At 35.3% G+C, this 13,795-nt stretch overlaps 1 protein-coding gene across 1 annotated transcript; it reads right to left on the reverse strand.

The window, feature by feature from the left end:
• Window positions 1-608: 608 nt before the first annotated feature.
• LOC121422996 (leucine carboxyl methyltransferase 1-like) lies at window positions 609-13,639 on the reverse strand. Its single transcript, XM_041618265.1, has 8 exons — window positions 13,516-13,639; window positions 8,242-8,330; window positions 7,239-7,360; window positions 6,154-6,292; window positions 5,211-5,316; window positions 4,031-4,253; window positions 2,049-2,238; window positions 609-1,790 (listed from the first exon to the last, which is right to left on the reverse strand). Exons 1-8 carry the CDS (start codon window positions 13,566-13,568, stop codon window positions 1,762-1,764), a joined length of 951 nt encoding a protein of 316 aa, XP_041474199.1. The 5' UTR covers window positions 13,569-13,639; the 3' UTR covers window positions 609-1,761.
• Window positions 13,640-13,795: the final 156 nt, after the last annotated feature.

Here is a 13,795-nt window from a genome sequence, read left to right on the forward strand (position 1 = left end):
AAGCCGATAGGTGAAAGTTTGAACAATATCGGACAAACAATAAGAAAGTCATGAATTTTTAAAAGGTGTAAAAATTGGTAATCACTGTCCCCATGGAGACTTCAAATTGGCCACATATATTACGTCATAGTGATGTAAGGCAAAGGCTGCTCTTCAATGTATCCCAATACATAAAATGGCTAAAATTTCTTCTTTTTTTTCAAGTTACACTACACTACTTTTCTTTCATGAGGACATAAAACAATATACTACCTGGGTTATATTTAGATTACTGCCCCATGGGAATAGGTACTTAGGAGAAAACCATAAATCCCTGATAAGTACATGGCCTATGGGAAAGTTGTCCTTGCCCCTTGTCATAATTTGCTACCCAGTTGCCAATTTATATAGCAAGGGATCGCAATTTTAAAGCAGCCATAACTTTCTTATTGCTTGTTGATTTCTTTCAAATTTTCACCATTCTGTTTTTTTATATTTTTCTCCTTTCCAACACAACATTTATAACCAAGGTTGGGTTCCCTTTTAATAGATAAATTTACATAGCCCAGGCTATTTTGAGATTGAATGGCAAACATGAGCACACGTTATCCAGAACACAATCTACAAAGTTTTACATTACTTATTCCAGAATTATTCATTTTTAATGAAAGGAGAAGTGCACTCCGACAAATAGCTGATGGCAATAGAAAGAGAAAATCAAAGAAGCGCAACACCGAAAATTTTATCGAAATCAGATATAAGCAAGTTAAAATGACATCTTACAGTTTCGCTTCATTTCATAAAAGCAGTAAATGGTCTGTAGGCATTGAGGAAACCAATGACATCATCCATTCACTACTTTTACCATATTATAAAGTGAAATCATTTGATTTTCCCTTAGCATGTGAAATTGCCATTGTTATTAACTTACAACAGTGATTTGATGAAGAGTCTCATTATTTTCCTTTTTTTTTCAAAGATTGAAATATTGCATATTTCACAATATAAAATAAAAGAGAATGAGTAGACTCTTTCATTGGCATATCACTGTGTTCAATATGCATATCTAATTTCATGTCTATTTCGAACAATAAAATATGGATTTTTTTTATATAACTGTTTTGTGAAAAATAGGTGATTTTTTCAAATACTGTAACTTTTCTTATTTTATATCCGATATTGAAGACTTTTTCTGCATTATGCCTTTTTTATTCAAATCAGTTTTGTGTTGGACTTTCCCACTAACGAATCAAAAATTGGCCGTAAATCTTTAAAACCATGCTTTAAAACTAGTAGATTTTAGTCAAATATTTTGTCATTAATCAGTACAAGTAAAAATAATTATACATTTATGAAAGTTTGGATAGATACAAAATTTGCATTGGATATGTATCTGAACTAGCATTATAGAGCAGTTTTGAGGTTGACCTGCACTTCAAAAATGTATATGTAGCTTCGGGTAATTGCAACTCATTGTGAGAGGTTTCAATCGATGATTCTCAAATACATACTGTATGCATTCTTATTGGTTCTTTTTGAAATAACAAAAGAAAGCAAACCATCTGTTAGCCAAACCCAATGCTTCATATCATGCAAACACTTCAGACAGTAAACACTTTCAAAGTAATCTGCACATCTCCAAAGATAATCTGATAACACTGCTTCTCCTCCCGATGGTATGATAGGTTACCATGGCAACAAACTTCATCTCCTCAGATATTCATCTTCCTTTGCACCTGTGTGTAGGCAGCTTTAATATTGAGCAGAATCATCTAAACCATCTCAGTCTCCAAACTTTATAGATGACAGTCCTGTTGGTGATGAAAGTGATGATTAGGAATGTTATTTTAAATGCAAGAAAAAAAATTACGTGACAAAAATGCATGGATTAGCAATTTGTACATTTGAATATTGTAAACTCTGCAACTTTGCATCTTTCCTTGCCCTATGATGTATACAAAGCCCAGCTCCCAGGGAGCTACTTCGACTCACTGATATTGCTATGATCGTTCCATGACCAGCATAGTTGTATACACATTTCCCACTCCCGGGGCACTACTGTGACTCACCGATATTGCTGTGATCGTTCCATGCCCAGCATATGCAATAGTGACTGAGTAGTTGATCAAGGAGTTCTGTCTCATCAAGGAATTCTAATCTTTCTATGCGATAGACATCGTTGCGGGGTAGACTAGCGTAAACAGTCTGCATGTCAACTGCATCAGAACCTTGCCACCCGGCCGTGGTGAAGCGACTTTTCTGAGAAAGACCAAGTAATGCACTATAGGTAAAACAGTGCTTAAGATTCATAGAAACAAGATCGGTAAATATAGGAAATGTATGCATAAGTATGTTAGTTGGGTGGTGACTCTGTAAAGGCTGCCATACCAAATGGCCCAAGATTAAACCTAGGAGTAGGAGCGGGTTAAGGTCATGTTTATTTTTTCTCTAAGTTTGTTGTAGAGGGGGATTCTGACAGCGCCCCTTATACCTTTTTTACATTTAAAGCATTGTGGCCCAGTGGATTAGTCTCCGGACTTTGAATCAGAGGGTCGTGGGTTCCAATCCCAGCCAGAAATTTATCCACATTGTGCCGCACTCAACCCAGGTGAGGTTAATGGGTACCCGGTAGGAATAAATTCCTTGAATGCCCGAGCGCCCGATCAAGTTAGCCGTGCTTAAGACGGGGTAAGAATAATAGCAGGGCCCGCTGGGGGTACAGTTTTCAGAACTGGATTGGCTACCATTGGTAAATATGCCATTATTATATTTACCCTCTCCTTATTTTTTTTTAATGTGTACCGACGTCTTTATAGGTTCTGATTCCTTTAACCCTAAATAGACTGGGCTATTTCGACGCCTAAGAAGACGGGGGGGGCTGATTCAGCCCCCCCCCTATGATCTCGGCCGTCGATCGCGCGATCGCGAAGAAAATTGGCACACGCGTTACCCATGGTATTATCTACAAAAATGTAACATCAAATTCTGCAAAAAATCTCATGTCTCATTAATTATGCTAATTTATGCATAAAATCATAAGTTTGCTCTAATTAATAAAATAATGCCTCTGAAATGCTAATTTTTGTTTCACATACTCTAGATAAGCATCTGATCAAGTTGATTTTAAAAAATTTCAAAATCACATCTATTTTCTTATGTATTCTATTGTTTTCTAAATTTCTTATGTATTTCCTTGTTTTTCGAATTTTTGTTTTTTATTGTTTCTTCAATGGAAATTGTCGGGGACTTTATTTTGACCATAAAAAAGATAAAATTAATTGATTTTAAGCAGTAAAAGGGAAACTACTGATACATTTATGAATTTTGGCTAAGAACACTATTTGCATTGGATTTGTACACAAATTCACGTTTTTGAGTAATTTTGGGTCTGCATGCACTTACAAAATGTTACGTAATTTTGGAACCGCGTACCCGGGGGTCACAATTTTGGTCTCAAAAGTTGCGCGAGACTTGAAAGTAAAAAGTCAGCGAGCGACGCGTTCAAAAAATTTCGCGCGGCGGATTTATTACGAAAAATGTCGGGGGGGGCTGAATCAGCCCCACCCAGTCTTTTTAGGGTTAAGGATGAACCCCTATTAGCATTTGTCACATGATTCAGCACCCCATAATTAAAACAATTTAAACAAGTTAAAAGCAATAAAATGGCATGGAGTTAACTGTGTATTTAGATATTTAGATGGTGTGATTCTTCTTTCGAAAGTATATCCCTGTCACATGCAGCACCCCCCGTTAAAACCCCATGGCTAAAAAAGCAATGACAGGGTATGTAGTTACCCGTGTATCAAGATCTTTACAAGGTGCAATTATTTCCAGTGTGCACTCCCTATCAACATTCATGTCACATTCAGCACTCCATAGTTAAAACCAGCAATGATGGAACATGGAGTTAACCATGCATTGAGATATTTACAAATTGCAATTCCTTTAAAGAGTGTACGTCTTATTTATATTCTTGTCACATTCAGCACCCCATACATGTAGCCTACTTATAATCCCCATAGTTAAAATCAACAACTGGGTATAGAGTTACCTGTGTATCAAGATCTTTACAAGGTGCAATCCCTTCTAGTGTGCACCCCCTTGTCTTGAGGTTTTCAGCCATCACTATACCAAACTTATCCGCCATGTTCACCTGCTCATAGTTAGCAAAATAAGACTGAGGAAACTTGCTATGGATCCATCTGAGGAGCGAGTCAGATTTCTCATGGTGGAGATATACCAGGACGCACTCGGCCATAAAGAATGTGGGCTTGCTGTAAAACAATAGAGCAATCACATTACCGGTAGCCATTTCATAAAGGGTTCCAACTATTGTAACTTGGCCATTATGGCAACTACATGTACCATGGTAACAGAGTTATGCAGCCATGGTAACAAGGCTCTGCAGCCAATCACAATCAATTATTCCATGGAAGTTACAATAATGGCAAACTTACAAGTAAGTCTTTATGAAATGGGCCCCTGGTTTGTTAAGATGCCTCAATATGGTTTGGGCCTAAGAATCGAACAATGCATTTTTTCGCCTGTATTTCCAGTATTAAAGAGAATGCACATTTCATTCTTGACATCATTCCATCATGATTAACATGTTTTCTACATCAGGATAATAACTTGGAAAGGTGTATTGCAAGTGAAAATTCAGTTAGCTCAGTAGTACAGAAATGTATTGTGATTAATACAGTATATAAATCAACTACTTCAAATTTATGACCTTGGGCAGATTTCAAATATTCGGAGAATTGAACAGATGTATCCAGGATAGGAAATTAAAGAAATTGATTTTACTGCAATTAGACAAATTATGCTAATGACATCTGGGTTTATTCCACCATTCACCCATTGGAACATAGAATGAATATTATTAACTAATTTACCCCCCCCCCCTCCCATTTAAAACTGATAAATATTATTTCTGCTGACATGTTGAATAATGGCTGCTCTCAAGTTAACTTCATTTTCTTCAGTTCTTAATATTTTTTGTAATGCACCAGTGAAAGGCAAATTTCTCATAATGGATAATACAGTTTCAAATCAAATCCCAATCAATTCTCTCTCTCAAAAAAAGAAAAATCAAGCTGAAACTATAACCCATGTCAGTTTATAACTGTGGTTTGATACCTCAGTTTCCTACATGAGAATTAAAACAAAATCAAGTCATGATTTCATTTTCCATTGGTCTGAACAAGAGTTTTGAATCATATCTGACTTACCTGAAATCAATACCACCTTCTTTGCAGAGTTTTTTCTCTAGCTCTTCAACATTTCTTAAATCTCCCCATAAAATATGATACTTGGGTGAATGGAGTTGTGCATCCTCTATAATGCAATCACAAGAAATATGGAAAAGGAAAACGAAAATATGATTTTGAAAGCAGTCACATTGATGAAATAGGTACAATTCACACATAAATGGTTGCTACTTGTTTGTAGTTATCTATGTACACAACAAATCTCTCTTTTTTTTCATTGTGGGGACATTCAAGTCTGATATTGTAATTTTGTGAAGTTAACTGCATTGACTTGAACTAAGACAATATTACCGGACTGTTGTCTAGACAGCATGAATGCTTGTTTGTTGGCAACCAGAAGACACACGGCTTAAAGCATATATGAACCAATAGCACCATCTTGAGTCCTAAACTTCTCATACCTGGCCAGTATCCTTACCCATAATGCTAGTGTAGTCTAGTATTATAGACCCATTTGAATGATAACATGCATAATAATAACATAATTATGTTGCCAAGCAGCATAACAATTACCTTTCCTCTCAAAACATTTTAGTTTCTTTATACAAATACAATTACAGGTCAATGTATTCGCTGTAGTCTAAGTAGATGTCTGAAAATGTATATTTTTATGTTTTTATAACACAGTCAATGAGAGACACGCACAGTTCACTCCCCTTTAAGGTCGTCTCCTGTCATTTAAGTTTAACAAGATGCAAGATTAGAAAAATTGGGGCAATTGGCAACTAACAATTACAAACATTATTTTTAAAATAAGGTAATCTTTACGGCAAATTGGAGATCTCCATGAGGAACAGTCGAGGGTAATACGAACCATCATACTTGTATGCCAATAAACAGCTTGAAAGTTACATGTACAAGCAAAAGTAGAAGGTGAGAAAACCATGTTAGTAATCATCCTCACCGATTACAACGCTCTTGCCTTCACAGGTTTCCTGAACACTTTGTATCAGTTTTTGGCGTGTTCTCACATTCTGACATTTCCTACTTGTCACTGGTCTAAAGTCCACCTCTACATAGAGATCAGGAAGCAAGTCTTCATCCTATACAGGGAAAAAATGCAAACAATACCATGTCATTTTGTGGAAAATACATAGAAAATTTAAATGAAAGGTATCTTGAAAGATCTTGGTGGATCTGTTTTGTGACTTTACAGGTACTTTGGAAGGAAGCATGTTGAACAAAACACAATTGAAAAAGAAAATCATAACCATTGTTTAAAGTTTCATGCTATAATTAAAATTTTATCCACTGTCTGAACCTTTATTCATCAAACTTGTCCTGATTGTACTAGCCTTTCTTTTTACGACACACAGCTTTTCATCAATATGACTATAATTATATTGTAAAAAGTCTGAAAACAAGGGTTTTACAAGCAAATTATATTATCAATTTAGAACAAAACATAAAATAGCTACCCCTTTTTTACATTGTAAATACCATACATTCTTCACACAACGGCTTTTAGCAATTTAATTTGGCAGGGGCTTTTCTGCATTCTCTGAGATTAGATATGCCACAACTTATTGATTCAAATTTTCTTTTTTATAGGTGTGACATAATGCCTTCAGATAATCCAACTGTATAAACAAGAGTTTTGCTTTCTGCAAAAGTGTAAAGAAAATGTGTGAAGCCTCTGACAAAGAGTCTGTTTTTTTTGTTTGTAGGGTTTGAATTTTATATGAGGGCATTTCAGGTAATATCGGTAGAATGTGCATGCAGAAGATCACGTTGCATAAAATTACAATTTCTTTTAATATAAAAGATATGGTTGTCTGAATTTGAGAAAGAGCAAAAAATATAGTTCTGGGAAGTGTTCAATAATTTATGGAATTGCAGTAATGCTTTTGAATTTGCATTTTTTTTTAAGATTATAACCACACTTAATTATTACCACACTGATTTTGTATATTGCAAACGATGAAAATATTTTTGATAATGTATAACACAAAAATAAAAATAAAACAAACAAACTTAGAATTGACTTGCCTTGAGCCTCCAGAAGAGTGAATCAAAGCCAGCACCCAGGTTGATGACCTGACAAGACTTCTTAGTAAGCTGAAGGAACTGAACAAGGAGGGTTTGCATGCCTTGAGTCCTTGCATAGTAACCTATCAAACCACAAATAAAAACAGATCCATCAATCGATTTATAGATAAATCACTGACCAAAGAAAAGAGTGTGCATGATCATCTGGTTAAAACTGAAGTGAAGAGTCCCACAATATCCCCCAACACCCCACCCCTAATATTATTTGAAATGAGGCTCTCAGTTATCGGGTGGACTACAAGTAGGTCTTCTGAAAATTAAGCAAGCTTAGCCTAATTCACAGCTCTACCAATTAATGCAAGAGCATTCCCATTCCAAATATTCATGCTCAATTCTGAAAGTATCAGTCACTTCTGGTGAGAGTGATAGATAGGTAACTTTTACCCGACGGAGCGAGTTGAATTACAAGTTTTAGCATGATACATCCAGCTCCCCATGGAGGTCACAGTTGAAATTAAGGTGATTACTTGCTTCATATTCAAGATTCAAGATTTATTAAAAATATTTGATTGCAGCTTAAAAGCTGAACTGATAGATGTTTTATAATTAAAAAAATTGAAATTAACAAATAAACAATATAACAAAAGAATCAAGAATTGACAATAACAATTACGATAGAAATTAAAAATAATACAGTATACTCAAGGTAATAGTGGTAATGTGAGATAATATATGAAAAGCTAATAGAAGATGTATTTTACTAAAGGTTTGACAGACAGTCTGAGAAGGTTGAGAGGAACATCGATATGAAGTTATAAAGATGCCATATCTGATTCCACATCTGAAACTACACGTATATATTTCAATGTACAATATATACATGTAGGAAGAAAAACATATTTCTATACATGAATAAATTTCAGTTTAAAAATCAAGGTTTCCCAAATGTTGCAAATCTTAAACGTGATTTTCAATGCATACAATGAAAGACAAATTTACATACCTCTATTTATCTCTGGTGCTCTTCTCTGACCACTTTTCACAAGAAGCTGGATGTATGGATCTTTCCAGTATCCTTGCTGCACAGCAAACCTGAAAATAATGTTCAATTCAATTAAAAAATGGTTTTCATTGCTAATCAAACATGGTGAGAATCACATATGAAAAAAAATAATTGATTCAATCCTAAACCAATGTTGTATAGAACTTGACGAAGTATTATTAAATGTGGACATTTAATTAATAGAAAGTTGAAATTGAAGTGAAACCAATGTACATTCAATTGATGACTAAAGTCTAAAATGAACATGGGTCTAAAATGAGAATTGATGTTTCAGATATTTATGTATTTGTGCTTTTTTTCACTCTGTAAAGGAGGAATCAGTGTATTAAAGTACTCAATTTAGTAGTTTTTACAGACTGTAAATCAGATCTTAAATCAATACTAATGTAGGCTGTTAAACTACAATTCCACAGCCCCCCCCCCCATTTTTTTCCAAAACCATGTGCAAGAACATAAAAATGACCATATGATTGTGATTTTTTGCATGGTCAGCCCCCCCCCACACAATTTTGGCTCAGCCCACCCAATTTGAAAACCGTTCCACGGCCCCTGCACATCCCAACTTAACTTCTTTATGACATTGTATTACATGAAATTATAATTATTACATTTTTTCAAAATAAAATATGTCTCCATTATGATGAAATAGGTTGCAGCAAGAAATAATGAATGCACTTCATCAGTTGTCAATCCAATTGTTTTAGTTCTTGGTGGAAAAATCTTGAATAATCTTAATTCATATATGATACAACAGAACAAGCGGAGATACATGTACATCATCAACCTACCTAATAAATATTCATGAAGGCTAGATCTAGAGCTGTTTCACTGAAATAATGCAAATCTTTGAAATTCAATATATCTTTATTTGTTATCTGATTTTGATCAAATTTTCAGCATTTTGCTCTGTAAAATTTACTTAATCTATTGAGATGTAGACAGTTAAATATATTCAGCCCTGAGCATCCCCTTAAAGGACAAGTCCACCCCAACAAAAACTTGATTTGAATAAAAAGAGAAAAATTCAACAAGCATAACACTGAAAATTTCATCAAAATCGAATTGAAATAAGAAAGTTATGGCATTTTAAAGTTTCGCTTATTTTCAACAAAATAGTTATATGAACGAGCCAGTTACATCCAAATTCTGAGAGAGTTGATGACATCACTCACTCACTATTTCTTTTGTATTTTATTATATGAAATATGAAATATTTATATTTTCTTGTCATTGTCATGTGAAATGAACTTTCATTCCTCCCTGAACACGTGGAATTCCATTATTTTAACATTTTGTTCTTCGGGCAATGAGGTCCTAATCATCAAATTTGTAAAAATTGAAATATTGTATAATTCAAACAATAAAAAACAAAAGAAATAGTGAGTGACGTCATTGACTCTCTCAATTGTCTCGTTCATGTAACTATTTTGTTAAAATAAGTGAAAGTTTGAAATGTCATAACTTTTTTTTTTACATCCGATTTTGATGAAATTTTCAGCAATGTGCTTGTCTGATTTTTCTCTATTGATTGAAATCAACATTTTTCTGAGGTGGACTTGACTTTTAACTTACACAATTCAGATCTAAGTTTAGACAAAATATTTCACATGGTATAATAAATTCAGACATATCAAACTCCAAATCAATCAAGTGAAATCATGGAAATTATCACTCTTCTTCTTCTCTTCTCCTACGATCCCTTACCTCCTGAAGTTCCCCCCCCCCTTATTCTTTTCCTCTCTCTGACAGGTACATGTACGATAATATGCCAGGCGGACTGTGCCAGACTGGAGGAAGACTTAGACCTTAACCCTAATTCTCCCGGGGGGGGGGCCATAATGACCCCCCCCCTCACCAATTTTCGCGATATATCTGCTGCGCGAATTTTTTTCACCTCGCAGCTCCTTGACTTTTTACATTCAAGTCTCGCGCAAATTTTGAGACCAAAGTTGTGATGCCCAGGTACACGGTTACGACATTACACAACATTATGCAAGTGCATGTCAGACCCAAAATTGCTCATAAACGTGATTTCATGTACAAATCCAATGCAAATTGCGTATTTAGCCAAAATTCATAAATGTATCATTATTTCTACTTTTACTGATTAAACTTAATTAATTTTGCCTTGTTTATGATCAGAATTATGTCTGGAACAATTTCCATTGAAAGAACAATAAAAAACAAAAAGTAAAAAAACAAAGAAATACATAAGAAATTCATAAAACAATAAAATACATAAGAAATTTATTTCCAAACCAAAGTTTTTTTGAATTACGATTGTTAAGAATGCTACAAAGAAAATTTTTACCAAAAATTAGCATTCTAGGAGCTTTATTTAGTGAATTAGAGCAAAAAGTATGATTTATGCATAAATTAGCATAAATAATTCATATAAAATAAAATCTCATTATTTTGGAAAATTTTACCATACAGCCTTGTAGATTACATCGCACACTACCAGCGTGCAAATTTTTGCGTCGCTCGCGCGATCGGCGGCCGAGATCTTAAGGGGGCCATAATGGCCCCCCCCCCCCCCGGGAATGACAAGAATCAAAATACCCCGGGAGATTTAGGGTTAACTTAGGCTAGACCAAAAGCTTCAGTCTCTGTATTTTGGTTGTTGTGCTGAACTACATGTATGTTGGCTCCACCCACCAATACATAAACTGAAGATTTGTGAGCCTGACGTATAGACAGGGGTATACTGAACTGATGTTTTATAGGTCGCGATTTCCACTGCTTTTAAGCGAAATTTACAGTTTCATGGTTTCCATTGTAAGGGAAATATAAATAATTGGACCGGAGTTATTGAAAAAAAATCCTCTGGATGATTGAAAAAATTTTCATCTAAGACATTTTCACCTAAGCTGACAGCTTCTCTTGAAAGTTGCCATCTTGAATAATGTCATTATCCTTCTTTACTTTTTAATTCTAATGTCTCCATATATCGAATTTCGTCTGCTACCTGTGATCGTAGCCATTTTACTCGCATATTGAGCATTATGGTATGATATCCAAGCAATATCGATATCACAAACATATATTGTTGACATCCTCTCCGTTCCTTGGTAAATACTTCATATTTTAGCTGCCATTTTGGGGGTGATTCTCGAGACCAAGACAAGTAAACATTGGTTACGTACTATTTCCACACCTTTTAATCTCTTGATTCTTTAGATATTCAAATATTTAGGTAGTTTTTAAATCCTTAGACTGTAAATTAGATTTTTTTTAAATCAATAAAGTCTAGTCTCAAGACACTACTAGTCTATAACTAACCCAGGGAGCTTAACTTTAATAGGCTTAACTTTTATTTGGGTTTCCTTCGCCTTCGCTTTGGCTCGCCTGGGCCTGGCTAGCCTGGAGGCGTCTGGGGAGTAAAAGTCATCTACTCTACGAAGGCTTACTCCCCATTGACGCCTGGGACGCCAAGGTATATTCACGTACGTACGGCCACAAAACCTGAAACTTTGCCCCCGAGATTTCTACTTTCCTTCTAAAAGATCTAGCCCTAAAACATGTACATGGGGTTCAACTTCATTTCCAACATTTCACGATTTGTGTGCTGTCACCAAATGGAAGACAAAGAAATCAAGCTGACGACGTAAACATGGCCGTAAGCTCTTCCCATCTTTTCATAACATTTTTCTCATTTTTTTAATGAATTCTTCTTTAAAAACGAAATCGACATATTGCAGAAATGTTGCAAATGAAGTTGAACCCTATGTACATGTTTTGGGGCTAGATCTGAAGGAAAGAAGAAATCTCCGGGGGCGAAAGTTTCAGGTTTTGTGGCAGGAATTTGTGGGCACGCGTGCGTGAATATCCCTTGGCATCCCAGGCGTCAATGGGGAGTAAATAGAGTTGATGACTTTTACTCCCCAGATGCTTCCAGGCCAGGCAAAGATCTGCCTGGCTGCCTTAATTTTAATTCTCGCAATCTCGAGTCTTGATTCCTCCTCTTCTTCATCTCACAGTAGAGGCACACAGCCAATATACATGATATAGGAGACTCTCTCCAATGTGGGAGATAATATCCTTTATTACTTATTAGAGACTTTCTTTGCAAAAGAACAAAAGAAACAACACCAACAAAAGCATAATTTTCCACCAAAAATTTTGTCTCACTGAGGTCAGAAGCCCGTTTGTTTTGTGTGTGGATGACAACAAAAATCCTTATCAAAAGTAGACGGTGAAAAGGGGTAATTTTTCATGAGGAATCTGCTAATCACATTTTTATTTGGCGCCAAGGTAATCCTTTTGAAGCAAATATAAACAGGAAATTGGTCTCCCAAACTGGAGACCGTCTCTGAAATTGGATACCCAAATTCTTTACAAAAGTCTCTGACATTGGAGATAATCTGTCAAAGAAATGGGAGTCTCCAAATATTGGTCGTGCGCCTCTATGGTAGTGGATCGTATTACCGAACACTTTTCATGAATTTGATCATATCAAACACATTATTCCAATAAAATTCACCAAACTTTCACCATAAATACACAAATACCTACAAAATATAAACATGCAGAAATTTTGCCGAAATTGTTTTTGATTTTTATGATATCAGCTTCCAATCGGACCCCTCTTCGCAAGTGAAATATTTTGGTCACTTGAAAAGGTATCGTATACTATTACCGAACGTGTGTTTTCTATGCCTGGGAAAAGTTGGGAAAACAACAAAGTCACTGATGAGCTATTTTGATCATATTTGTTGTTTTGAGGATATAAAGACTTCGAAATTGTGTTTTTGATAATTTTTCATCATTTTTCTATTTAAGTTCCCTTTAGGAGGAAGTTGCGAAGGTTTGAGCCTAGGCCTATTTGATTATTTTCTGACGCATATGATGCACGCGTTCGGTAATACAAGGCCGGTCGGTTATAGTATACAATCACTCACTATACCGAGTACTGTCTCATTCTCTTATCTAATTCTAAATGCATTCTTCAGCTACATTAATATTAAACTTAGCCCTATATCTAACATTAGATTTGGACCGGAACATAACAAATAGAACCTTGGCCCTTGGGCTTGGCTGCTCACGATCACGTTTCCACAAGTCAGACATAACGCAAAATTAATGGTCTATTTTCCAACACAATAATTGATGCATGGGGCTGGAAATTAAAAATAAAATGTCTTGACGATCTCGATTATTCATGATAAAATTGATAGCATTCGTAACATTCCTGGATTCTACTTGCGTTCATACCTTTTACACATTGCAGCATCATCGTTCGTAGATTGTACTGCCTCATCCGACATCTTTGAACACGATATACGGTATGTCAAATTATTTATATCCTGCGAATTTTAACTTCTTCGACTTGACACTGCTGCTGCACTGTGCTGTGGGTGCCACGCGCGTAAAACATTCCCCATAGACTTGTGTGTTAAAATGGCACTTTTGAAAAATTCATAAAAAATAAATGTGAAATTAGAGGGTGGAATGTTTACTACCATTGGATAGGATATATATCTGGCTTTCCATA

The sequence above is a fragment of the Lytechinus variegatus genome, chromosome 10, assembly GCF_018143015.1.
Source record: "Lytechinus variegatus isolate NC3 chromosome 10, Lvar_3.0, whole genome shotgun sequence".
Taxonomy (NCBI): Eukaryota; Metazoa; Echinodermata; class Echinoidea; order Temnopleuroida; family Toxopneustidae; genus Lytechinus; species Lytechinus variegatus.

Coding starts and splice junctions, on each gene's coding strand:
- LOC121422996 (XM_041618265.1), bottom strand. CDS start 13,568: ATGTCGGATGAGGCAGTACAATCTACGAACGATGATGCTGCAATGTGT. Junction 8,331..13,515: donor GATGCTGCAATGTGTAAAAG/GTATGAACGCAA, acceptor CATTATTTTCAG/GTTTGCTGTGCAGCAAGGAT. Junction 7,361..8,241: donor AGCACCAGAGATAAATAGAG/GTATGTAAATTT, acceptor GTGGTTTGATAG/GTTACTATGCAAGGACTCAA.